The sequence below is a fragment of the Passer montanus genome, unplaced genomic scaffold, assembly GCF_014805655.1.
Source record: "Passer montanus isolate IOZ18808 unplaced genomic scaffold, ASM1480565v1 scaffold184, whole genome shotgun sequence".
NCBI classification, from domain to species: Eukaryota; Metazoa; Chordata; class Aves; order Passeriformes; family Passeridae; genus Passer; species Passer montanus.
Window position 1 is genome coordinate 82,693 of NW_024365826.1, and position 27,829 is coordinate 110,521.

The 27,829-nt window shown below is 42.7% G+C and overlaps 1 protein-coding gene across 2 annotated transcripts; it reads right to left on the bottom strand.

The window, feature by feature from the left end:
• Window positions 1–1,556: 1,556 nt before the first annotated feature.
• Window positions 1,557–27,829, bottom strand: UBE2G1 (ubiquitin conjugating enzyme E2 G1). 2 transcript variants are annotated; one of them, XR_005627145.1, is made up of 7 exons: window positions 27,513–27,829; window positions 12,047–12,149; window positions 9,297–9,394; window positions 8,051–8,229; window positions 4,810–4,933; window positions 2,859–2,894; window positions 1,557–2,738 (listed from the first exon to the last, which is right to left on the bottom strand). XR_005627145.1 is itself a non-coding variant. In XM_039705774.1 (6 exons), the coding sequence occupies exons 1-5, from the start codon at window positions 27,556–27,558 to the stop codon at window positions 4,847–4,849; spliced, it is 513 nt and encodes a 170-aa protein (XP_039561708.1). In that variant the 5' UTR covers window positions 27,559–27,828; the 3' UTR covers window positions 1,557–2,738; window positions 4,810–4,846. The 2 variants fall into 2 exon arrangements, 1 of the variants encoding a protein (XP_039561708.1); XM_039705774.1 differs by lacking the exon at window positions 2,859–2,894 and having other exon boundaries at window positions 27,513–27,828.

The following is a 27,829-nucleotide window of genomic DNA, read 5'->3' on the forward strand; positions in this document are numbered from 1 at the left end:
TTCCCAGGTCTTCCATACCACTGAAGCAAGACAAACATTTCCTAAAGAACAAACAAGCACAGACATAAAGCTTTGAGGCATTTTGTGGATTTACAGGTGAGTCTGTGAGTACTGTGTGTGGTACTTTGGAAGACAAAACAGAGATCACTCTTGAACTTGAGGAAAGCAGCAAATACCTGGAATTGCCTCAGTTCTAGAAAATACACTGTGGAAATTGAAAAGGAAGGTCAGCCTGTGGGGGAGTAAGTCCATTGGTAGGTTTAATAAGATCAGCTTTTTTCCAGTCTTTTTTTTAATGGAAAGAATGACACCATGCCACTGAAATTCCAACTTCAAGTGGAAAAGGGTAGTCAGCTGGTGGGAAAGAAACCTTTTCTGAAGACCTTTTGGACAAGTGCTCCAACAGGAACTGCAATCAGCTCTGGTGTCTGAGGATTAAGTACTGCATGCACCTGCCTGGCTGCAGTAGCAGCCTAACCACATAAAAGCAAATATAACTAATGATTTCACCCAAAAAATTCATTTCCAAATATGTAACTATAGATATCAAACACACCTGTTTATCTAAATCACCCACAGGAGGAAGCAGTACCCTTCCCTCTAAGTCTTCTCACATTAAATGCCTTTTTGTCCTCAAGGGCTGCCTTGCCTCTAGAAACTGTCACCTCCTTCCACCCAGCCCCCCTCACAGCACCTGCAATATGTGCCTTCCAACATGTGCACGTTGCACAGCAACATAAAATGAAGTCCCAACAGCCAAATAGGCCAGAAGGCTTCTTGAAAGCTGACTCTTTGACACTGGAACTCTTGATTTATTAGTAGGTTCTGCTGTGCTGTAGAAGGAAAAGAGTTGAGTAGGTTCGAGTTCTGCTATAAAGTTTCTTTGGTCAAAGGCTTGAAAACTGTTTTGAGCAGATACTTTGAGATAAGTGTTTGCTCGCTAGAGGGCCAGAGATATAGATATCAAACATACCTCTTTATTTAACCACCCACAGGAGGAAGTAGTACCCTTCCCTCTAAGTCTTCTCACATTAAATGCCTTTTTGTCCTCAAGGGCTGCCTTGCCTCTAGAAACTGTCACCTCCTTCCACCCAGCCCCCCTCACAGCACCTGCAATATGTGCCTTCCAACATGTGCACGTTGCACAGCAACATAAAATGAAGTCCCAACAGCCAAATAGGCCAGAAGGCTTCTTGAAAGCTGACTCTTTGACACTGGAACTCTTGATTTATTAGTAGGTTCTGCTGTGCTGTAGAAGGAAAAGAGTTGAGTAGGTTCGAGTTCTGCTATAAAGTTTCTTTGGTCAAAGGCTTGAAAACTGTTTTGAGCAGATACTTTGAGATAAGTGTTTGCTCGCTAGAGGGCCAGAGATGGTCACAATAGGGATGAAGGTTGTGTTTTGTTTGCTCTTTCATTGTTCAAGATGAAGCACAGCATGTCCAATTGCTCAAGTGTTTGCTAGTGTTGTGTTGTGGGTGATGTTCAGGTAAGTTGTACTCCAGCTACAACTGTACCCTTCCTATTGTGACACTCAAGACAGCCAGTTTGACACATCATTATTGGAAAAAATTATATTTTGGAAGAACTCACTACAGAAGGTGACAGAATTCCAAAAATCAAATTACATGAAAATATACATCGCCATTTTCTTTGTACATTAGGTGAGGAAAACTCTGAAGTAGAAGGCAAAGCAGATGAAGGGCCACAGAAAAGAGTAAAGGAGGGAAACTATTTTTGATACCAAACCCAGAAGTTAGTCATTTGAAAGCCTACAGATGTGCATGCTTGAACTCAACCTTGAGAAAAAACAAGCCTCCCCCCCACACACCCCACCCCACAAACAGGCAATGAAAAAGGCAAACCAAAAATTTCACCCATAAAAAGCAGCTCATTCCTATCTTGGACTAACTTAGTCAACAACCAAACTTCCAAGTGAAAGCACTCAAGTTCTTGGAAGTTAAAAATCCATCAGGCTGCTCAAGGGTGCTCCATGGCCAGTTTTATTGCTATACCAAATTCAAGAAGGATGAATAATTGGGTTTAAAAAAGGGGTGGGAAGAAAAAAAAGCACCTTTGAGACTACAAAGGTCATCATAAAAGAAGACACAAGTAATTGATAGCAAATCCTTTCAGGGTTTAATTAGGAAAATTGTAAGTTCTGATGGGGAAAATAAAAGGGACCACATTTCCAAAAAAAAAAAAAAAGATACTAAACTTTAATAAGCAAGAAATTTTAATTAAGCCTCAGTGGGTCAAAGGAAAATTAAAGTGGGAGGAAAAAAAACAAAACCAAAAAAAACCAACTTAGTATCCTAATTGGTTTTGACATGCTTCACAAGTTGCTGTTTTTTTTTTAACTCAGGAAACAATGAATAGGGAGAGAAAAAACCTGCTAAAATCTTTAGAATTTACACAATTCTATCCCTAACTACAGACAGCATTATTTGGTACAATGTGTATTTGTGGATGTACATGAACAGTATATATATTATCCGGATCATGTTGTGCTATGTACACATCTTTACAATTCTTCCTGAAGGTTAAAGCAGTTCATTAGATTTCAAAATGCGTAATCATCTTGTGTTGGCACTTGTTAGGCTCTTGTCAGCATTGATAACTGGCATGTTTTATTGCAGCCCAGTTCCAGCCAGTGTTTGCCAACTTGTAACAACAGAAGTCCAGCAATAGGTGGGTAGAGTGCAGGAAAAAAAACAGTGCCATGTTTCTCAATTGGAGACCTGCAAAGAAATCACAGGCATTAAAATAAATCCCTCCTCACCCTCAATTATTTTCAAGATGTTAATTAGCTTTTCAAGCTCACGAAGATTAACTATTACTTGTTCAAGAGCTTCACATACCTCTGAACAGAAGATGGGTAAATCCAAACTCATCACCTGAGAAAGACTGCAGTTAGTTCAGCACAGTGTCCAAGCTCAATTAGCACTTTCTGGCTCCTGTAACTCGTTGCTTGTCGAGTGCGCAGCGTGCAAAGCTTTGATTATTCACACACAGGGCTAAACGTGGCAGATTGAGCACTGAAAAGTCTGTGCATTACTTACTGTGAGAGGCAGGGACAAGTGGCACAGCAGTGCTCAGCAAGCACTGACAGCACAGCCCCCAGTCACACTGGGCTGGTCTGAAACCAGCTGTGGCCCCTTCTCATCCAACTCCCTGCCCATCGCTCACTTGGGAGGAGTCACCACACTTAGAAAAGCTTTTGCCTTCCAGAAAAGCAACACAGCCAATTACTTAAAATATTTGTCAAGAGCATTGTTTCACTATAGCTAAGTTCAACATGGCAACACAGCTGAGGTTAGTTAAGGATACTCTGGAGTGTTACTCACAGTTACTCCCTTTCTCCAAGACAGGAAAAAAAAAGTCAGCATTAACAATTCTTGCACTCCAGTTACAGGCAGTTGTACAAGACTTTCTGTTCCTTTGCTTAGTCTTTTGATCAATATTAAGCATTTCTTGTGCTTAATCCATACTGGAGAAAAGTTCCTTTCAATCAAAACATTTATGCAAAGAGGGACTGCAGAACTAATTTGTCACAGATGGAGCCTTCCCCCAACCCCCCCACCATGTTTACAGGAGGGTAAGAAAGGAACTCTCTCCTGTACAACTGTGATTTAAAAAAACTACCCAGCCAAAGAATGCAGTAAGCTGCTCTGGTTCAGTCTGAACTACACACAGTGCCACATTTCTGTCCCTGTGAATTATGTATGCTGTAGGTAACCAGTAAATATGGATTTGGGGTCTGCCAGCCAAATGGGTCAGAGCAGTTTATTTGCCAAACCAACCATTAAGAAAAGGCAGCTTCAACATGAAGTTCTGTTTTGCTTTGAAAAGCAAGAGTGGGAAATTATTAGCTCATGGAGGAAGTTTTTCCTTGGCATACCCAAGATAAAGTGACCAAAGGCCAGGGATTTAAGGGCCATGCTTTAATATAGAGCTTTCTACAAGAGGTTATTAAAAAAAAGTCCCATTAAAACTGAGATGGGATTGTGTAAATTAGAGTAAATATCTTGAGTCAGAAGCTCTTTAACAGGGTGGCAAAAAATGCAAATATCACGTCAGCTACTCTCAGGTCAAAACTTGTCCAAGCTCTCACAAATGCCACAGTTCAGTTTCCAAGCAGAACACAGCTGTTTTTATGAAGCTATTCCCAAGCCTTCCTCACTAAAGATGTTTTTTGGGCTGCTGAAGAGAACACCACTTTTCTTGATATTATTGACTGGTAATATCTCCATTTGATGCTTTCTGCTGTGCCAGGAGACTCTGTTAAAACTCTCTTAGATACCTGAAACAAACCCTTCTCAGTGGTTCCTGGCAACCTCACTGAAGTCTCATTTAACTCCTATGTGCAACATGCCACCAACATCTGCAAGATAATCCACAACTCCTGAGATAACAAGATTTAAGATGCTTTTAAGATTCTAATAAGCGTTCTTCACAATAATGAATACCAAGGAATTGTCACCCCCTTCTATTACAGCTCCAGTAACCTCTTAAGTGCCATTAATAAAGCAGGATGAATTCTGATAAAGAGAAGTTCAACTTCTGAACAGCATAAAACACAAGAATACAAGAGAAGTTCCCCAATTTTGGCAGAACAGGCTGTCAAGTGCACTTAAGTTCTTTTAGTCTTTAGTACTGCATACAGGCAAAGAGCTTCACTGAGATCATGCAGCTGAGAAGAAAGGTTTGGGGGTTTCTTTTTGCTTTTGAGGGGGAGAAAAATAGTTCAGCAACACTTAAGCAGGAAATCCTCAACTCAGGTAACTGACTTGTCTTGAGAAGGATACTTACCCTGAAAAAAGTGAAGCTACTAGCTGCTGAATAAGTGTCACTCAAAAGCAGTTTCTTGGCTTTTTCTTACACAGCGGGCAACTTTTCTTTTAAATTCTCCATTTCTGTCTTCTCTCCATTCTTTCTGTAATTGAATAGACAGCTTTCAGATGTCAGTCCTACAACAAGGAGTTGTACAAGCTCTAGGAAGACTCTTGTTGTTTATGTTTTCAGACATTAGCCATCTAGTCAACACCTAAATTTGCTTACAATCATTGAGCTCCTCCCTGAAAACCTGTGATATTCAGGACTTTCTGAAGTTTGCTCTGGGTTTCTGTGCCAGCTGCTTACAAGACAGTGAGGATGTAATTTTCCCCTTGGATTTTAGGCACACTCCAAGACTAACCTGGTGGCTTACCAGTATTTCACACTGTCTGTGCTAAAATCTATTTGCTTCAGCCTGCAAAGTAGCAGCAAACTCAACCTGCAGACCTCAAGCTTTTATGTGTTAGAGACAGTGTCTATAACTGCAGTGGTGAGAAAGGTGTACAGGTACTGTGGAGCCAACAGTTACTCTGAGATCTTTTAAAGACAGTTTCATTTCTCTTCAGTCTAGCCAGGACACTCCAGGACAGAAATACAGAAGTCACAGTATCTAGAAGAGGCACAGCAGTGTCCTTGGAAAGCAAACACCTCCTAGTTAGACATGGCTGTAAGATACTGGCTCTGTGAGAAAGACCTTAGGAGAACACTCAGCTCACCTACAGGGCTGGCCTCTGTGACAGGGATCTGATTTCAGAACTGCAGAGATGAAGAGCCAAGATAAAGATGAGCAGGAAGATAGGTAAAGAGGGAAGTCTGAACCCAGAGATGCACACATCAAGGTATCACAAAAACCTACACGAGAAAGTGCAGCCAGGTTTGTTTTGTGCCAGGCTCACAAGGAGCTCAGATGAAAGCACAGGAGCATCAGGTGTGGGTAAGACTGATGTGCTGGGTGCACATCTGCCTTCCAGTCAGAAGTGGTGGGGAAAATATAAAGAACCCCTTATTTCATGAAAAGTTGAGTTTCTGATACAAGCAATATATTGTTACTGCAGGGGTGAGGGAAGGGGTTAAAATCCCCACATTGTTTCACCTGATGCAATCTAGCACACAACACCTCTTCACCCCCACCTGAAGGTTGTAGTAGATTTGAGTGATAAATGGCATAACCTAACATTCATCACCTCCAAGTTCACTGAAACAATCAGCACATTGGAGAGACCAGCATATCTTAACTTTCCTATGAAAGCACAAATAAGGCTACTAATTAGTTGTTCTTTTTCAGCAATTCATGCAGCAAACATTTGGTTCCTTGGACTGGGACATAGGACAGCTTACACAAGATGGCTTAAAGCCAAGAAAAGCATTCAATTTGTGCCCTCTGAGCTTCAGAGCTTTAGTTTTTGTTTCTACTTTTTCTATTTGTAGTTCTATGAATTGTTCAGATTTGAATAGCAAGCAAAGTGTCCAATTTGACAGCTGAATCTCCAAAAATGTCATGAACTGTTCTATCTGTTTTTAAAAATATCTATTCAGGTTCCTGATCCTCATTTTTCTCCCACTCCAAGAGACAGTATTCCAACATGTAGTTCATTTTTCCTGAAGGCAGGTATATCTCCTGCTCCTATAATCCTGTGAATTGCCTGTAACACCTTATTCACTAAACTCACTTAAAACCAGAAGCTACTGACAGCAGACAAAGTATCTTATAGTAACTGCCAAATTTTATTACTGTACTAAACACAGGAGCTGCTGATTCTTCATTACCCTGAGTATGTTTTTTGCTAATATGAAGAGATCTACAATCCAGCAGGAGAACCAACTGCTCCAGTAGCACTTCAGAAGTTCCTTGAAACATGTAATGCCACAGACAAAAAATAGTTTCTAGCATCCAAAGTGATGCCTCACTACTATCTTAAAATTTGGATTTTTTGATTCTTTCATGCTGAGCTAGAAAAAGCTGGTTTCATTTTTGACCTTTACCCTAAGGCAAATTCATTTTGTGTCTAACTTTCCTAAGGAAAAAACCAAAATATAAAAACCCACTCCTGAAGCAGCTGTCAGAGTGGGGCACAATACAAAAAGTGTGATATCAGGAACTGAAAAACCATGTGCTTTCTCCAGGGTTAGGCCAGCTACATTCAACACACATGAGTTTGTGAACTGAGGAGTTCTAATTGCACTTTTAGTATTTCATTATTAACTTGTTCCTCCTGGTGCTCTCAGCAGGAAATGTCCATATTTCCTGGGTGTCTGTTTCCACCAGTAACATGACACAAAACAGGACATCCAACACTTAAAAAGGATAAATGAGGAAATTGTTCATTGCAACTTTTTGTTTTCTGTTTTCTTCCTATTAAATTTGTTTCATATGAGTCTGTTCCCATAATGACTTTTCAGAGAGCTCAAAACCACCTTTGAAAATACTCCTAACATAGCAGATCAAAGGCTCCAGGAAAGTACTAAGCTGCCACCCACTTTGGGAAGGCATAGTTTGGCTGACAGAACAGGTTAACATTCCATTACAAAACTCTGCATCTCACAATTCCCATCTCATTCTTCCTCACTCCCACAGTTAAAAGAGCTAGAACTTCTCTTTTGTGAGAAGGCAACACTCAGTGCTGAACTGCAATTCAAGAGCATGTCACTTATGTCAGATGAGCAGGGCCTAAAGTCTGCCCTCTATGCCCTTCCAGAAATGAGACTTTTTTCCTTCCCCACCACATTTTTCAGCCTCATTCTTCTATTCTGCTCTAAACACTGCTCCTCTAGAGAGCTGATAGCTGTGTTTATACACACACAGAGCACAGGCCATGGTCCAGAACACTTTGCTGGATCAAACCCTTCCATCTCACACCTGCAGAATCACCCTGGTTTTTGGCTGTAAATCAGACCATTTTTCCTCACTCCTGAGCCAGTCAGTCTAGTCTGGGACAACCCTCCCTGTTAAGCTGAAGGTCAGATGCCCAGTAAAGCTTTTGAGTAGCTTCTCAGAGCACAGAACTTCACAGTCAAACCTACTGCTCTAATCCACGGGACAGGAAAGACTGCTCTAGAGAAGTGAAAGAAACTTCCCAAGGCTAATTAGTAGTTTTGTCTGACAACATCACTGCTTTTCCCAGCACAATGGTAGCCTTACTGTTTGCTAAACCAGAAACAGAAGTCCATTGCAAGGTTTGTACACTGCAGACAATTGGCAGACCAAGGAACGCCTTACCGCTGCATCAACATTAGCAGGAGAATCACCATTGGGATCTGCCAGCATAGAAATAACACTAATCATTATAGTTTCCACTGTGTGAATGGGAAGCCAGCGTTCCTCAGGTTTTTCATAGCCATATTTGTCTTCTCCAGGCTCATGAAGAATTGAAATGCAGACATCGCCGTTCTTGTCAACTACAAAATAGAACAAGGCATATTTCAGTCATGAACAACATGCTGGCATTTCTTCAGGACAGTCATGAACTGCTCATCTTCATTCCAGCTAGTCTGAAACACTTAGTGAAAACACTTTATAAAGAAGGAAAGTAATTAACTATTGCAGAACTTAAAGTGTAGTAAGCAGGGCTTGCTGCAAGTCTGAATGTGCCTGGACTCCTGACAGAGGGCACGTGGGGAGGAAGGACTCAGCCTAACATCACACTGCAGCTCTCAAGATTATTTATTTAGACAGGCTTCCACTACAGCCTTTTCTGTTAAGTTCAGCAAACTCGAGAGTGACTTTTTTCCACAGCAACAGCATCAGCTGGATATTACTGGAACACATTGAAATATGATTTAAACTGCTGGAATTAGAAAGTGCCTGACAAGTGCTGTGGTATTTCCAGAGCTGAAACTGACACAGCATTAAAATATTCCCTGTCCTTTTGCTGGGAGCACTGTCTCCTCCCATCTTTGAACATCTACAGCTTCTGAAGTTGAAGGACATTTCTCTTTCCCAGTAAAACCATCTTCTGTTTTATTTTACCTTCCCATCCAATCTCCATCAGTCCATAGGTAAATGAGACATTAGGAAAAGTCTCCTTTAGAGAGACTATAAGATATCTTTTCATGCTTCACTAGATGAGGACAACCTTGGGCTTTCTACTGAGCTGTCAAGTCAGTAACAGCAAGATTAAATAACTGAAAGTGTAACAAAAGGCAGCTATAGAAGTCAAGCTTTTCCTCAGACTAGAATTTTGCACTTTGGAAAAAAAATTAAGAAAAAAATCCCTGAACAATTACCAAGAATGCAAGAACCTACTCAGAACAGCTTCTGAAAATACTTTAAGAGTATTTTATGCTCTCAGAGTAGCACTATTAAAAACTCTGCCATTGTTATTACTTCTCTATTAAGCGAGGATGGCAAAGTAAAAGCAGAGTTTCAAATTCCTAACATGAACAGAAATGTATTCTATTTGTCTTCACTTTCTCCATTTTAGTTCTGAACTACAAAAAGAAATTGAAAGTTTGACATTTCTTACCATTCGGATGCCAGATTTCTGTGATGAATTTCATTTTTGGCGGCCTCAGTGGGTAGTCTTTTGGAAAAGTAAGATGAGCCTTGAAAACACCACCTTCACTGGGGAATCAAAAATATCTTAGTAGAGTTTCTTGTAAGCTTAAACTGAAGATCAGAACTTACTGATGTTCTAAGTTTACACCTCACACAACTTAACATCATGTTGGTAATTAACAGTATCAACACTTCCATATGCAATGTAAAGAGTTTCTACATTCAGAAGATCCTTTCACAAGATACTGCCAGTTCCCCAAAATGATCTTTTTTAGAACCAGGAAGATGTTCCAGAGGGGAAAAACCATGGGGGTGGGAGGAGAATCAAAAAAGCTGCCAAGGAATTTACCATCTGGAATCACAACTTATATTTTTTTCCTCACAGTACATTTATTACCAGGGGAAAAAAAAGGTATTGCCAATAACTGCCTTTCTCAAGTCCAGCCCAGCAGACATCCATTTTCCTCTGCTAGAGGCCTCAGTCCTAATTTTGTGGTCTCAGTCTGCAGCAGTGAGCCCCAGTGAAAAAATGCAGAAAGCTCTGGCTGTGTGTAGAGCATTAAATGTTAAAAGACTTCCAATGCCACCTTTTCAAGTGACTCAGGCATGACAGTGAGGTGTTCTGCATTAGTTACCCACTCAACTGGAAAACAATAATAAACAAGAGACATCCAGGTTTTATGTGGAGTTACAGGCCAGGAATAGTGCCTTTTGAAAAATGTGAAGGTCTGTATTAGATGGAAAGGCTTACAGATGGAATACTTTGCTAATGTCAATAATATCTGTCCTGCTACTGTCATTTCTTCTAACTGAAGGTTGTAACAAGATTTGGAATTGCAAAGGCAGAACAAAAAGTGGAACATAAACCTCCAAAGAAGATGGCATGAGATGCACAGTGTGACAAGCTGCTCCTCAGCAGCCACACAGACAAAAGGAGTGGTGAACAAAAAACTGTTCAGTGCAGATTTTTTCCTGTATTTGTAAAGGAGTAGCAGTCCCTAAAGTGCACTGGCTACTGAGAAAAAGAACATGTTTTACCAGCTTTAACCAAAGGGCTGCAGTCCTAGCAAGTGTCAAAAAAAAAACCCCAAAAAACCAACAAAAAAAAACCACACAAAAAACCCCAAAGAAATAAACAAAAAAAAACCAACCCTGAAAAGCATTGCCTTTAAGAAACTTGGCTCTTTGAAGCAGCTGAGGGGATCTGAACCCACAGCATTTATTTTTCACAAGTTTTAGAAATGGCAGGCAGTTTCTAAAGAATCCTTCATCCCAGGAGAGGTAAGGATTCCAAAAACACTGTTTTAACATCCATAATGTCAAGACAAAGGAGAGCTAGCTTGCATTTGTTGACAGCCCCAAACCAGTCAAACCCTTTCTTTCCAACTGAAAACGTCCTTCTTTCCCTTTTGAAAGGAGCAGATCCCCTACTAGGCTGTAGGGGATCCCTGCATATAAATACAGGTTTAAAGTGGATATACATTAGGTATCAGTCAATGAAATACAGCTGTCAATTAAGGGAGATCAATGCCATTTTTAGCAATATTCCTTATAAAAGGGTTTCTGTCATAGAGTAATGCACTAAGTCTAAAGTCTTTTCAAGTAAGCTCAGAATAAATAAAGTGGGAATGAGACTGATGTTTGAATACTGTTTAAGTTAAACTATTATATGTGACCATCCTTTTCAAACAGCCCAGGGGAGAAGGGTTCAGTGTAATTCTACCCTGAAAAAAAGCAACCAGGGACTGGAACAGAAGAGAGCTTCTTACCTAAAAGCCTCAAAAAAAAGTTCAGGATCCTATAAAAATGGAGTTAAAACAACAACTGTTGCAACTTTTAATACCCAAGGTGACAATCAATTAGAAGCAGCATTTAATTACTGACAGAATTTATAAAATAGCCATGAGAATATCACATGTTCAGAAAAAGTCAACAGAAGTTGGAGAAACCATCTCATGCAAGACATGAGAACCACAGCACAGTGAGCTTGAGGAAAAGCCAAGCAATTTGATTACTGGATTTAAATACTTATTCCAAGTCTGCTGACAGACATACAGAACTCCATGCTGCAACCAAAACTGACCTCAAGTAAATGTCACTAGGCTTTTTGTATGGGTAGTTTACCACTGCAACAGCTTAATGAAGAGAACAGAGGTCATCTTCAGGAGCACACTTTAAAGTGGCCTCTCCCGGGCAGAGAGCCTTTTCCCAGAAACTGGAGTAGATGATCACCCCGAGGTACTCCAGGTCACACTTGCAAGTTCTCCCGCCTCAATCTGACAGGATTCGAAGCTAATTCTGTGGACTTCTGAGGTTTCCTCCAACTACATCCCACTTGAATTTAATATTTTCCTACCATCACACACACGAAGTTGTAATGGTTCAACACAGCACTATCAGCTGAACTACAGCCTCCCAGCAGCGACAACAAATAGTGGATTTTATCTGCCTTACTTACATGTGAAAGAAAACAGAAGCTGCCTCTAAGTGTCTTTCTTTTCCATACAAGTACAAAGAGATCACTGTTGCATTTTCCCAGGGGAGCAAAGCAGTTTAGAACTTCTACATAGCAAATCCAGCTATTTACAGGTATTCTGCTAGCAACAGAAGAGCATTACCTGATTTAGCACAAGGTTTTGGTTAGCTGCTATTCACTAGGAGCAGACTAGAACGAGTAAATCCGAGTTCATTCATTTCTGTGTTAGTATCAGTACTTACTATAGTGTATCTGGAGGACCAATAATAAGGACTTCCCATCGATAAAGATCATTGTCATCTATTAAGCCCGCAGAAAAGCCTTCCACTGGATTTTTGTTGAGCTCTGTGTAGGAAAAAGAATTTAAGAGTAACTTTAAGTGTCTAGAATACACATTGGCTGGTTTTGTTCCTGTGTACATACACGACCAAAAAACCCCAAAGTGACATTTGGCACTTTCTCATGGCCTGAGTGAGTGCCCTCAGCTCCCCCACCACAAACATTTGCCAGAGCTGGGACCATGGCTGACCCTAAATTCTGTGAGTGTAACATGAGCAGAAGGGCCAGAACAACACACAACTATGGGACATGGTCTCCTAAACTAGATACCAATGAGTGTTTGAGCCAGGAAACAGGCTTTCTAATAATACAAGAGCTTTACAAGACCCCCAAGGAGCCAGCTTAACTGAAGTCTTTAACTCTAGAAAATGTTGACAGAAGACCAAAGTCACATTATATTTTTATTTAAAAGCAACATTATATTTTGTTCAAATGATTTTTCTTTCAGACTCTGAAAGCATTTGAGGCCTGTGCCAGTGAATTCTGGAGATAATGATTTACTATATTTTGAACTAGTACAAGAGAACATGGAAGATAAGCTGCTATGCTGCTCAGATATGGAGTTGTGTGTTTTTATTTCTTCCTTTTGCTTCACAGTTTTTTCCATCAGTGATAAGCTACAGAGCATTTTAAGTGTATAGGCTACCTCATACAGTTATTGCCAGATAGGAGCTTCTCTGGAAATAGCTACACACAAGTGAAGTCACAGCTAGGTCTAGACTCCACTGAACTTGTGTTTTCAGATCTGCTCCAGGAAAAAAACCAAACCTGTAAGACCTGGAATGAAACATTTCAAATGAGTTTTGCCTACAATCCAGTGGTAGGGGTAGGAAGGTGAGAACATCTATTAACTGACAGCTTCAAATCAGAAGTTATATTAAATGCCATATTTATACCAAATTCAAATTCTTCATCCAGCATTTCTAACAGTACATACGAAGTCCTGACAGATCTTGGGTACTCAGGATACAGGAAGGGGGAAAGAAGTCATTCTTTCAAATGGTCAGTAATTTCCAGATTAAATTAAGAATAGTTATTGTGGAAAAAAACCCCACACACAAAAAACAACCAACCATACTTATTTTAAACCTGTCAGACTCTATGCAGTCCTCAGTCTGCTCCACAGAACAATTCGTCTACATATTCCCATTCTGCAAACCTAAAAGCCATAAGACTTAAGTTCAGAGGGCCTCATAATGCCCTCAGGCACATTTAGAGGAACTTGAAGTGAGAACCGTGTACCTTTCTAGAGAAAAAGCTGCCATTAAGTCCAAACTGATTTGCCCATAAGCTTGCAATCACTGGTGGCCAGTTAAGTTCTGAACTACTTGAAGTGTGGCTGAAAAAAGGCAAGAATAATCAATTCAACCTCTACAAAGAGGAGTCTAAGTCCACACTGGGCAAACAAAGTGCTCAGCTCACGTGAAGGACACCAAGGTCCTGAAGAGGGAGACAACAGGAATATCAACTTTAGTCATATCAACTTTAGTCATTACTAATTTAGTCAAACTTACCCACAAAGATGCCTCAATTCTAAAATCTCAAGGGACATATTAAAAGGAGTTTTCCTAGGAGGTGCTGCTCTACAAAGAGGAGACACTGGGCAAACAAAGTGCTCAGCTCACGTGAATGACACCAAGGTCCTGAAGAGGGAGACAGCAGGAATATCAACTTTAGTCATTACTAATTTAGTCAAACTTACCCACAAAGATGCCTCAATTCTAAAATCTCAAGGGACATATTAAAAGGAGTTTTCCTAGGAGGTGCTCAGAAGGGTGTAATCAGGAGAGAAGGTCAGCCACCAGTGCACCCAAGGTGCAAGACAAAGATTTGGGTACTGAGCCCAAGCACGTTTTTTCCTGACAACGCCTGAAAGAAAAGGCAACATCGCAGTCTCTCTAACCACGAGGCAAACCTCAAACCCAAAAGCTACAGCACGGCCAGGCCTCCTCTAAGCAAATCAGTTTTCAGACTCTGGTATCTATGAAACTTCGTGGAAACAGCTGCACAAGCCTGAATAACCATTTAATCTTAGCCTAGGTGAGTATTTCACATTAAAAGAGAGTTTTACCAGTCTCTTACTACCTCCTTAATACAAACATTTCTTCAGCGTGGTCTATTAAAAGTTCCACCACCTCAGTAGTCGAATATAACCTGCTTTTTCAGGCAGGATTTCATTTAAAAAATTGACTATTGCTTGTAAAAAAAGCCATCTCTGCTCAGGACCTTTACATCATCCTTTCAGATATTTTTAATACTGTAATACAGAATACCCACTGTAGTAACTACAGAAGTAAGAATTCAAATAATAGGTTTTACTATCTCACCCAAGACTTTCAAACTTGAATTTAAGCCTGTGTAACACAAGTGCCATCATTTCTGCATTTCCACAGAGAATAAAGGATTTGTGCAGAGTTCTGTGTGAACTGCTGTAACTCAAACTCCTCACATTTAGGTTCTTTATTGTTTGCAAGTTATCACTGCACACTGACAAGACTTTAAAGACTGCCAGAACTTAAGACTGGAAAATTCAGAATGTTTCTCTCTATTTAAATATGCCACATTATTTCCAAAGCAAATATACACATTTTCTTCTTTTTCTCAATGTGTGCTATTTCAATTTCTTTCTACATCTGTCTCAGCCTCAAACTACTTTATCCCTAAGTAGTTCAGAACATTTTTTGTGTATTTATTCCCAAAGAGAGACAGTTCTTACACTCTGACTCTCACCTAGGACCATGTAGCACTACATTGCAAGAGAGCTTGGGAGAAGGAATAAGATTCCTGGATGCCAACTCCTTTAATGTAGAACATCTGTAAACTGTATGAAAGGGACAATCATTAACAAAAATCTTCAGTTAAAGAAGATTGCTCAGTGGATGTTGCCTATAAAGCAAATGAGCACATCACTTTTTTCACAGGAGGTGCCATCAGTCTCAGCTTGTAAAAAGGTTATTTTCCTTCCATGACAGCAGTATTGAAGCACAGCTCAAACAGCTGCTGATTGCAGAAACACTCTTAGGAAAAACAATGAATAAAAGCTCATACACCTTCTCCATGAGAGGTATGCAGAATTACCAACAGCAATTTAAAAATGAGCTTTTCCATCCAGATTATTTATGTTAAACTAAACAACATGGCTGGCAGGCAGACAAAAAAGGAAGTCTCAGGAAAGTTCTGCACTGAGACATGAAAAGCATCAACCTTGGCTGCTTTACCATGCCAGTAGCTGCTACTCATTAAAACCTGCAAACACCAAGGGCCCAAGGTTTGTTTGGCTTTGTTTTTTTTCCCTGGATATAGTGAGTGTTGTGTACCAGAAAAGTTAACCAGCAGTACCACCTGTCTCCTGCCTCTCTCTGCACTAGTCGAGCCTCACACGGGAGTGAAATCCATGCACCAAAACCCCACAGGAACAGCGATGCAGGCAGGGCACAAAAGGTGCACACACGGCTCAGTGACACAGGGCTGCTGCCAGGCCGGTGTCACTGACGCTGCACCCGGGGCAGGGGGATGGCCGGGGCAGGGGGACAGCCAGCCCCCACCGAGCACAGCCTTAGCTGCTTGCAGCCTGAACAGGAGCTCCCCTAGACAAGTGTGGGAAGAGCAAAGGATTCAGCTCCCTTCTCCAAGCAGGGAGAAGGGAACAAGCTCTTAGGGCAGTCCTCTACAAAGCCCTGCTGAAGAATTGCCCTAGAAGTCCTGGAAAAGGAGAGAAGCCAGATACCTATGAAGAACTGGATCCTTACACATTATTTTTCCAATAGCTTTACTTTGGGATTTCTTTTTCAGCTAAAGCTATGCTGTACTTTTTAAACATGAATGAGTACATTAACATATTTCCATCATGTCCATGCCTAACTAAATGCCATTTACTTGCAACCACTATATATTAGTCTGTAGTTTAGCATTTCTGACAGTATTTTTTGCATTTCTGATTATTTAATAAGCATTTTTCTACCCAGCAGAAGAAAACAAAAATCCAGAACATGCACTCGCTCTAGAAGCAGTTTCAGGTACAGCCCTTTGCAGACCAAGCAGCAGCTGACAGCCAAAGCAGCACACACCTGGACAGCTGCCAAGCAGCAACATACTTGGAACAGAATCCAGTGTCTGCTTATAAATTAGACATTCAGTTCCTTTAATCCCAGTCCTGAACCTGGGATTAAATCCAATACCTGATTTGGGAGGTGAGGAAGACTAAAGGCCCATAATCCAACAGAGTTGTTTAAATCCAGAACAGATTTTAAAGCTCCATGGCTCCCTTTCCACATGATCTGCCACACAACACACTCAGTTCTGCTTTAATAAGGGCTAAAAGAACAGACAAAGTTACCACTGCCTTAAACTTGAGCCAACACAGTACCATGGGCTGCACTTCCAGTTTCAGTGTTTAGTTTACATCAAGCTAAAGTTGTTCCCACACTCACTGAAACTGCCTCTATATAAGCCAAGAGACTTCACCAATCCCAGAGCAAAACAGCATCAACAGAAATGACTAAGCACAACGAGGCCCACAGCTCCCTAGAAGAGCTATGTGCGGCATCCAAACTTTTCAGCCTGACGTCTCACCCAGACAGCCACAGCATATCAACTCTTCCAGTATTTTAAGCTACATTACAGTACAAAGCTTTCAAAAATCTGAGCTCCTATAGGTTTTTAATTGCAGCCTCTTTAGTAAATTACATAGTGTTTGAGTTTTGTGCAGCCAGTGAACAGAGTGCAACACAAAACCAGTCTAGGGAGCCCAAGTCCTGGCTGAGGCCTCTGGATAAACCATCCAGCTGGCTTACACAGCTCTCAGAGCAAGCAGGCCATACCAGCACTTGGTAACTGCTGCACCTTAGCCTTGTGTTGTCTCAGCAGTTCACACTAAAATCCTCATTCTAGACTCTTCTGTATCCCACACTGTGACTTCCATATAGTCCTATTACTTCACTGAGGTCAGTTATGATTCCCAAAACTTTCCTCCATGCAGGACCCAGCTGTACATCTCAGATTTTACAGAACTAGGGCTGAGATTATGATAAAGTAACATGATCTTTCTGTGGAGATGTATTCCCCAAGCTCTCCATTTCATCTTTCATCATGTTCTGTCTTGCTCCACAAGCTCATCCAAGAAGTTGAGACAAAACATAGCACCAAACATGCACACACTCCTGAAAGCCACCAGGGGAGTGACAAACAGACAACACTTAAAACTGATTAAGTCTCTGAAGGACATCGAAATTATTTTGAAGGGAGACTAAAGTAAGAAAGACAAAACCATCTTTAGCAGTGATTCTACCAATCATTTAAGTAGAAGCTTTAGGTTTGACTTTAGCCTGGCCTAACTAATTTCCAGTGCTCCACACATTACTCCTTAATAAGGGCAGCACTTCAGACATTAACAAATCAAATTTTCTGAGCTCAGACAATTTCTAAGAAGGGTTGCACAATAACAGGCAAGCTGCATCTCAGTGCAGTGCTGCACATCTTTGTGTACTGCTTCACTTGCCATCTCCTCAGCTATACCTGTGAAGACTTCCTTAGGGAAGCAGATTTCGAAAGGACAGAGGACAAGGCTGGAGGTTTCTTGTTTGATTTTTGGTTTATTCCCAAATTCCTAGCCATGGCTATAGTTCAGCTTTGCAAACAAGTGGAGAGCAGCACTAGCCCAAATTCCTTAAAATTGCCACTAGTATGAGAATTAAGGTACCAGAGAAACTTGAGTAAATAGTTTATTTTATGAGTAACGTCATCACATTATTCTAGAATTAAGGTAGAAATTGAGCTCCTTGATTCTGTATATTCTGTATCTGCACGGTCATAGGAGACATGGCATATCTGGAGACAGACAACTGGAAGTTCAGATTAGTTATTTAGTAGAAAATTGAGTCTTAACACACCAACCAACCAGAAACTTGCAGGTCTTTGGTATTGCCTTGGTTCTTAAGGAGCTGAGCTCTCCACAATGCCTTAAGCCCATGGAGATGCACATCATTAGACACTGTCAATGCTCCTTTAGATTTCTCTCTCACAGGTCCCAAAACCAGCTCTTAGACAGTCTCAACTAGACTACAGATACCCAGCAACTGATCCAACCTGGCAACCCAGTTTACCCAGCCCACGGTCTGTTCCCGTGCACCATTTCACCTGGGAGTCCTAAAGACAGGCACCAACAGTCACAACCTATTCTGAGGCATTTCCTCCTGCAGCACTCTTCACACATGGACCCTTCTGTGTACACACACTGAAACCAGTCCTTTTCCAACATCCCACGCTACAGAAGGAAGGTCTGCTTCCCCCTCCTTCAATGCATTTACCATTAATATCTAAACTTAAGTTACTGTGGACCACATTGTGCCTACTAAACCCACAAATCTTTTCTTTCAAAGCAAATGTGGTGTTCAAATTACTTTCCTGTCCAAATCACTGGAATTACAAAACATACTCATTTGATGAAAACCTTTGAATGCCAGTGTTGCTTGAAGTTTTGGAAATTATGCTTCCAGAATTAAGGTTCTCAGCAGTAAATTCAGAATATGTGCTCAAATTACCATCAGCCACGTAATTTTGGTAGAAATCAAGGTAAAATGTTTCCTGAACAGCCTTCTTTGACTAGACTGCTAGAAGCATGCCGTGTATCACATCAGACCAGAATCCAGCACAGTTACACTACCCAGGTTAAAATGGAGGCTGAATAAGGTCTGTTAAAAGACCACAACAAAGCCATTCCCAGTAAGTTCTGAATTTTGAGAGGAAGAGTTCTAAGGAAGGGAAAAACAAGGGTAGTAAAAAGAACTGGAAGAACCCTGATTGGGAAACCCACATGCAAAAGGAAGCAATTATGTCACCAGGGAATAATCAGTGTTTGCCCATGGTCAACTGCAGCACAGAGCCACATTCATCTGTCACCCAGTGTAACAGAAATGCCACCTCCACTTTGTCCTCCACGTTTGATGCCTCTTTCCACCCTTAAGAGTTAGACAAGTATTCAATGGGTACCTGTATCTGTGTGCATTTGAGTTGGTCACCCTCAGCAGCATTCAAGAGATCTTATCAGTTTCTGAGACACCATTGATTATCCCATCCCAAAGCAGGTGTCAAAAACAGGTCAGATGAATCACACTCTACACACACTTATTTCTCTCACCTGCAAAGAGACTTCAAGTTTTAGATGCCTACTGTACACAACTGCTGGAATTTGAAAGACAGGTGTCATCCTAGGTGCTATTAATGTAGTTGAATTTACAGGACAAGTTGATTAACTTCTTAAAAGCTAATTACCATTAGACTAAAGCTAAGTAAATAAAAGAAATCCAAGTATCTTCTGAGCAGTCACATACACATTTATCATGAAAAAGCACTGCTGCACAGAGCCAAGGGTTCCAGGATGTGTTTGGTTCATAGACAAAAACAGAACATTAGAAATCCACTGAAAAGGCTCTATGCCACAGGGAGATATTAACATCTGAGGGAGATGCTAATATCTAAGTTGTTGTGCAAGTCAAGAACAATTTTCCAGCTTGTTTTCTCTCCTGCTTATAATATGAATAACAGGTTTGCATATCCTAACTTGAGCCACATTGTTATTTAGAATTGTTTTAAGACATTCCATTAAATGACTCCTGACAGCACCATCTTCTAGATCAACAGCAAATGCCAGCCAGCTAAAAAAACAGCCAGCTTGACCTATGAGGTGTATGATGACAGCACAGAAATACATTTCCCTTAACTATCCACACACACAGAGACTGTATCTGAAAACCTTTACAGAGGGTTTCTAACAAAAAGTCTTTATTATTACTCTAAACCTGTGCAAAAGCTGCTAACATTTCTGTCCAGAAGAGCAGGTATTTTTATGGAACCCCATTTCAATTAGATTGCTATACTTAGTGTTCTTACAAGGCCTGGATATCTGATCTCTGCTCCAGCTGATATGCCTTGGACTCGAGAGTAGGAAAGAAAAGCAAGTATGAACACACTTTCACTTTAAGGATGGCCTAAAGCTCAAGCCTACTAGAGACTTTAAGTAAAATCTCATCAAGACCAGACACTGAAAGATAGGCACACACCACTGAAAACTGAAGCACAGTGCAGCTGGGTGAGAGCAAAGGCCTGCATGTGAAGTGCTGCCCTGATTCCATTCCCATACACTGGAACAAAAAGTGGACAGAGTTTCAGGAGTCCCACGCCCTCCTTCTCACACAAGCCACCTGCTCTCCTTTTTCCAGGTACTCAAGTCTGCACACATTTCAGAATTTGGTTGGTGCTTGCGTTCAGAAGAGCAGCCACCCTTCAGATCAGTTCCACTTCACTAGAACCCCATCTCTGCTAGGAACAAACTGTTACACTTTACATCAAAACAGAAGTTAATTAAACACACTACAGGAAGAAAATTGAGCAGAATGCCTAATTGAGGCAAGCAAGTTTCACCTACGGAGGTCACTTATTTTCAAATTGTTTAACACAAGGCTTTGGGGGAAACTAAAAACCAACTTGTATCAACCACAGAAGGGACCCAAGTAATCCCACGTGAATTGAGTATGCAGGTACTGTTCCAAGTCTCTCTCTTGCACTAAAAAAGAAATTTCAACAATATACAGAAAAGTCAAGGCAGAATCAGCTATAATTACATGTGGCTTCATCTGAAGACCATTCACTCTACTTGATTTATCCCTATCAGTGTCTCTTAAGTACATACATATAGCAAATCAATAAATCCTTAGTTTGCAGTTCTGCAGCATGTGAATTGAATATGCAGGTACTGTTCCAAGTCTCTCTTGCACTAAAAAAGAAATTTCAACAATATACAGAAAAGTCAAGGCAGAATCAGCTATAATTACATGTGGCTTCATCTGAAGACCATTCACTCTACTTGATTTATCCCTATCAGTGTCTCTTAAGTACATACATATAGCAAATCAATAAATCCTTAGTTTGCAGTTCTGCAGCAAATAACTACAATACTGAAGCTGGAATCAGTATCAATCACACAAGTCAAGACATTTGAGTTGGTTCTTGCATGATTTAATGTCTCCAAATGAAGCTCTTACCAACAAAGCAGAAATTCTGATTAAAGCATTTTCTCAAATGGTATTAATTTTGCTCCTTACTTCAGAGGATCTCCAACAACATCCTCCCATTCCACTACTCTCAAACCAAACACAAATAAATCACTGTACTGCCAGATCCAGATATGTCCTTACTTTGGTGTACCTTGTTTGGGGGGAGCAGAGAAGGAAAGAACTCAGAGCTAATGGTAAGTTTGGTTCTTTCCCTGAAAGATTAGTAAGCTGACCTAGGCAGAGCCAAGGCAGTGACTCCTTGACGAGGCAGGTTATTGCTTCATCCTGTTTAAGCAAGTGGTTGAGTCATCAAGCCTTTCCATTCTGTAGTTTAGCTAAACCTCACTTTCCAAAACTGCCAGCACCCCTGAAATTTTGCTGGTGGTGCTGTTATAAATATTCTCTCCTTTGAAGATGCAAAGTTCAGATTATTCCTACAAGAGAAGCATTTGGAAAACTAACACGTAGCAGGCAAAGTTCGCCATTAGTCACATTTATCATGTTATTTACAGTGCAACAGAAATTCAGGCTCCTGTGCTGTTGTAGTGATTGGAGTCTGAGCAAGGCCTGTGTTTTAGCAATCATGTTGTCTATAAAGTCAGCTTGAGAAAGGCAGCTTTGATAATTCTGTCAGCACAGCCTCACAGAAACAGGATTATCTCATCTGCTGTAACAGGGCCCTGTGCTGCCAGGGGGTTAAGGTGACTGCTACACACATGCTGTACCTCAGTACCCCAAAAAGCATGAGACCAAAAAAACTGATGGTCATCTAAAAACATGAAAGAGTCTTCTGAAAACAGTATGTAGCAGTGTCTATAATTTCAGAACCAATTAAAATGCTGTGTTTTACATGTGCAGGACCTTGGAGTCCTAATTCTTTGGGATAATACAGAATTATTGGTATTACTGCCCACACGAACAGACCTTCACAAAGGAGATACCAGGCAATCTAGTACCAAATTAGTACTTCACATCAGAGCCACTCAAATGACTGTCTTACAGCCAAACTTTCTGTAAGCCAGTGCTTAACTGTAAACAAAGGTGTCTTATACACCAGCCACCCTAGAAACAATATTACTGTCCACACGAACAGACCTTCACAAAGAAGATACCAGGCAATCTAGTACCAAATTAATACAGGCAATCCAGTACCAAATTAATACTTCACATCAGAGCCACTCAAATGACTGTCTTACAGCCAAACTTTCTGTAAGCCAGTGCTTAACTGTAAACAAAGGTGTCTTATACACCAGCCACCCTAGAAACACACATCTCAGCTTTGATGTATAAAGCGATCTTCACTCTGCAATTTCCTCTCCATTCACTATTCAAATAGATTTTTTAAAAAGTCCTACCTAATTGCCAAAAATTCAACTGGTTCAACATTACCCAGTATATTCTTCCGCAGAAGAAAGTAAAAATTGTTCAACTGTCACATTAAGTATTTAATACAGTTTTCCAACTTGCTAATTTTTAATTAGACATTTCTGCTTTGAAATAGAAGCTGCATACACTTCAAACTGCAATAATGCCATGTTTCTCATGATTAAGAAAAGCATTAAGAGTGGCTTTTTCTGTATCCTAAGTTGGAGGTTATTTAGAACCCAGCTCAACTTCAGCCAATGCTCCATGTTTATGTTACAGAGAACTCGCACTTCTAGTTCCACTGTATGCTACTGATTTAACTGCGTCCTCCCTAGGTGATTTTGCTGGTTGAACTAGACAAGTCTGCCTACTCTAAAGTCTCTGTGTCAGCAAGAATTTGGCAGAAAGATGAAATAAAAGTATTCAGAGACATACCTCAGTCTGTAAAACCTTGGGCTTGACAGCGCTGGAGACTGGAAGAGGAGCTTTACACCCTGTTGTCTACATTTCTTTTTAAAGAACATAAAGTTTTGGGGCTGTAAAAAGAAGTTTACCCTCCACCAGCTCCCCTGAGGGGTGAACTCTGCTTACCCAGTGCTACACTGATCTACACTTAAGTTCAGGGGCACTTGTTTTCTTTTAGTTTTTCCAGCACTCTGCCTGGAACAAATGGACAGGTCATGGCTTCTATTTCAAATTATTATCAAGCCACAAAGTACCTCCCTCCTCCAAAAAAACCACACCAAACCCCCCCAAAAACAACTAAACAAACACCCCCAAAATAAAAAATAACCCCCCAAAATAAACAAACAAAAAAAATACCCACCAAAAAAACCAAACCGCGCCAAACAAAAATGTAATAACAAATATGTTTGAATTTTAAGATATTTCCAGAAGCTGCTACAGCTTACAATTAAGTTGATTTGAGAGGGAACTGCATTTAATTTGACAGATATCCATAGATATCTGATCCTCCAGCTCTAGTTAGACCACCCTTTTTAACAAAATAAACAAACAAAAAAAAAATACCCACCAAAAAAACCAAACCGCGCCAAACAAAAATGTAATAACAAATATGTTTGAATTTTAAGATATTTCCAGAAGCTGCTACAGCTTACAATTAAGTTGATTTGAGAGGGAACTGCATTTAATTTGACAGATATCCATAGATATCTGATCCTCCAGCTCTAGTTAGACCACCCTTTTTAAATGACTTGGATATTAAGAGATCCCAAATCATCACTTCCTTAAAACTTAAAACACAAAAAACCCAAATCCATAAAAACTACTCAAACTTCTTACTACTTTGAATTGTTCTTGTGCCTAAATGGGGGCAAGCACATGTCAATATAAAAACAGCTACTACACTTAGTCCCTGGGGGATCCAGCTCAGTATTTCATTAGCAAAGGCACTGTGAAGCCACACAGAATTTGGGAGATGAAAAATTAACCACATGTAACTTGAAATTATATTTTGTGACTGTCACTGAATGTCCCTTCTCTCTGAGCATTATCAGCATCCAGAACATGCCACTGAAGCACACAAGCATGTTGTACATGGTGCTGTGGTACCAGCTCACTGCTCAAGTTACAAGCCAGCTTGCTTTCAAAAACAAAAAAAATAGAAGTCTGTCTATATACACTCACTGGAGCAACTTCAGCTTGCGTTGTCAAGTTTTGCTCTGTTTAGTAAGGCCCACTGTTTTGCATCTCACTGACAGCCAGCAGCCTCATCAGTTGACCTATACTTTGACAAAGGACTCAGGAATTAAAACAGCTCATTAAAGTGCTCCGTGCCAGACACCTTCTTTCCCCATAATTAAGAACCAAAGCATATGGGGACCAAACAGGTAGCCACTCTGAGAACTACTGTTTAACATTTCTCCCTTCTCCTACACTGTTTTTTCTTCTAGGCATTAAAAAGAAATATCCAGGGTCTCACCATTAAAGAATTTATACTTGTCTACTGCTCTACCATTGTACAGGTTTCAGATTCTCACTTCAACCTCCCTTCATTTCTGGAGGTCTTGCTTCAACTTCAGATCTGTCCTTATGGAAGCACAATTGAATGATCTATAGCAATTTAATCTAGCTTAGAGCACATAACTCATATCAACTGTCCTTTTACTGTTCTCCAAAACCCAACCACCAGCTACAACTCCATGACTCACCACACCTGATACAGACAAAAGCTGCACGGAGCAGAGAGACTGAGTATCAGTCCCACTGGGGCAAATACCACCAGAGTGGTGGCTTTTGGTTTGAGGCAGAAGAAACAATGTGGGTATTAACAAAGGGACACGTTGGAGCAGGTGAGACTTGGAAGACAGTCAGCAGTAGGGAAGGAAAATCACGAAGCTCAGCCTCTAAGACTTCAAGCAGCCTGACACCAGAAAAACCAGTGTCAGTCCAGTGCCAGCTGAGTTCAGATGTCACATAGAAAATAGTTTCTCCCATACATGGTAACTTTCTCAGGTCAGTTATTCCACGTAAGACTTTTGAAGAGTTCAAGACTCTTCTTCAACACTCACCACACTTCATGCACACTCAAAGTCACTTTTAATATGGTTTCAATTTCTTTTAGTACATGTAAAGAGATACCAAAGGTATTGATATTACTTGAAACAAAACCCCCAGAATAGCTGCATGGTGCAAGAAAATGGCTGCAGTAACTACAGCTGAATCAGTAATAGGGGCAACTAGAAAAGCTCCCCAGTTTTTACCAGTGCACATAAAGCCTTCAGATAAGAGTGAGCAGAAAGTTAAACAGAAGTTAACCCCTAGATCTAGTAGTCCACAAATGTACTTACATATTCAACCAGTCTGTGCTTACACAAGGCCTTAAGACCTCACAAGACAAAAAAAAAACCCCAAAAAACAAAAAAAAAAACCCCACAAACACAAAAAAGACCCCAACATCAAACCAAACCCCCCCCCCAAACACCACAACAGAAGCTGCATACTTACTATTAAGAGACTTCAACCAAATGTCCAACTTTCCTTTGTGGAGCACAATTACTAGATTAAAAGATAAATTCCAGACAGCTGAACAACTACTCTAGGTTACCAAATGCTTTTTATTACCAAGTCAGAAAGCAACTGTTGTACACGGTTTCCCTTTAGGGCTCATATACAGGGAGAGAGAAGCTTCACATCACACCCAGTCTGGAGCTCCTGCAGTAAGCCCATACCGAGGCATTATTAGCTTATCTGAACGTGCAGACACTTCACTGAGTGTCACTAATAACTTCAGCAGTTACCAGGGCATTAACAGGTGCATGCTGATGTTCAGGACTAAGGCCACAGTATTCGATTTTTAGCCACAGTACAAGATTTGTTGGGGTTTTTTTAAGACCTCTACCTTAAAGGGGTAAAACGTTCTGTGCCAGTAGTTAACGATATTGAAGTTTCTCAAACTAATCACCATCCAAATCCAGAAAACAGAGCTGGAGATGCACAAACACATCATCCAGCTCGCTATACTCGGTTATGCAACCTCATCTCCTTACTGCTAACAATGCTGCTTTCCACCCTACGGCTTCCAACGACATTAACTGAAGTTTCGGGCCAAAATCCACCTCCGGGAACTCCTGTGCCACCCAGTGACCCTGTCCTTTTGTATGGCTACTCGGCCAACTCCAGCCAGCGCTGTAATTGCCCGAGTTTAGGTACACCTGGCACACATTTCCTTAACCGGGTACAAAGCAGATTTTACGTAAGAGCCGAAAAAGGCCACCCGATTCCCGCAAGGTACCGCGCAGACCCGTGCCTTCCTCGAGTGGATCGCCGTACCCCGGCCCAGCAGGCAGAGGATGCGGCGAACATGTGCAAGTGGGGGAGGGAGGAAGGGAGCGCTGCCGGCGCGTTTCCCTTTAAGTGTGGCAGCGCACACATGGAGCCGCATTGTGCGGCCCCGCGCATGCGGGGCCCCTCGGCGGGGCCGGGCCGGGCCAGCTCGGCCGCCCGCCCGGGGACAAAGGGAGGGGGCGCGGCGACACCGAGCCCGTCCGACACCCCGATGACACCCCGCCGGCCCGGCCGCAGCACCCCGGCCGTGTCCGTCCCCCAGCCCGCTCCCCAACTCCTCCTCCCCCGCGCCCGTCCCGCCCTCTCGCCCCCGGCGGACCCCCCCGCCCCTCCCCGCGGGTCCCCCCGCAGCCGTCCCGCCCGCTCCCCCGCCCGCAGCCGCTGCTGCCCGGTCATGTCCCCCCCGCCGGTGCCTGCGGAGCCCCCGCCGCTTCTCCTGACAACAAAGGGGCCAGCGGCCTCCCCCTCCCGGGCACGGGAGGTGAGGGAGAGCCGGCGAGGGGAGGCGGGACGAGGGCACCGCAGGTCCCCTCGGGAAGGGGTGCGAGTGCGGAGAGTCAGCCTGGGCCCGGAGTGCCTCGTTCCGGGGGACGGGGAACGATCCTTCTTCCTCCCCTTCTTTCCGACGCCTCAGAAACACCCCCGAACATCAGCCCGCACGCATCCCCCGCGCTGCGGGACGAGCTCCGGCTCGGTTCTCCCCCCGCCCCGGGGAGACGGGACCGCAAGGGGAGGGGACGAGGAGTCCTCCACGCTTGGTACCGGGGGGCTGGGGGTGCCCACAAGCGCGGCCGGTGCCGCCCCACGCTCCCCCGGCGGGACGGGGACAGCCGAGGGGACGCTCCGCCACCGTGCCGGCCCCGCTCCCCTCCCCCGGCTCCCCTGGCAGCAATCGCCGGCCGGGCTCCCCCTCCCCCGCTCGGCCTAGTTCCCTCGGCTCCCGGCTGGGCACAGCACGGCGAGGGGGGGCCGTAATCTCCCCTTCCCCCTCACACACACACGCACTCCCGCCCGCCCCCTCCCCGAGCCGGCGCCCCTTCCTTCCCCCGCTACGGGCCGCGGCCCCTCCGAGGCCGCCCGGCCGCTGCTCCCCCGCGGCGGATCACCCGCCGCCCTCCCTTCTTTCCTCCGCCGCCAGCCCAGGTACCTGCTAGTTGTCTCCGCAGTAGCAAGGCGGACTGGAGCTCCGTCATTCTCCCCCGCTCTGCCCGGGGAGGGAGTCCCAGCGGCGGCGGGGACGGCGCGGCTCCTGGCGCTGCGAGAGGTGGCGGCGAGCGTCCCTCAGCCCGTCCGCTCCGTGCCCGCCGGGGGTCTGGCTCGGCGCCGGCCGCCACAGCACGCAGGGTCCCGGGCAGGGCAGCGCGGCCGTGGCTCCGAGCCGCCCTCCGCCTCCTGCTCCGAGCCCTCAGCGCCGCCACCTCCCGCTCCCCCCGCCAGGAATTTCACCGCACTCGGGCCCGCGCA

Excerpts from the sequence above, each read along its gene's own strand:
- UBE2G1 (XM_039705774.1), bottom strand. The coding sequence starts at position 27,558 with ATGACGGAGCTCCAGTCCGCCTTGCTACTGCGGAGACAACTAGCAG. Across the intron at positions 9,395-12,046 it reads GGTCCTCCAGATACACTATA|TGAAGGTGGTGTTTTCAAGG; the intron begins GTAAGTACTGAT and ends TTGATTCCCCAG. Across the intron at positions 8,230-9,296 it reads AGAAATCTGGCATCCGAATG|TTGACAAGAACGGCGATGTC; the intron begins GTAAGAAATGTC and ends TCTATTTTGTAG.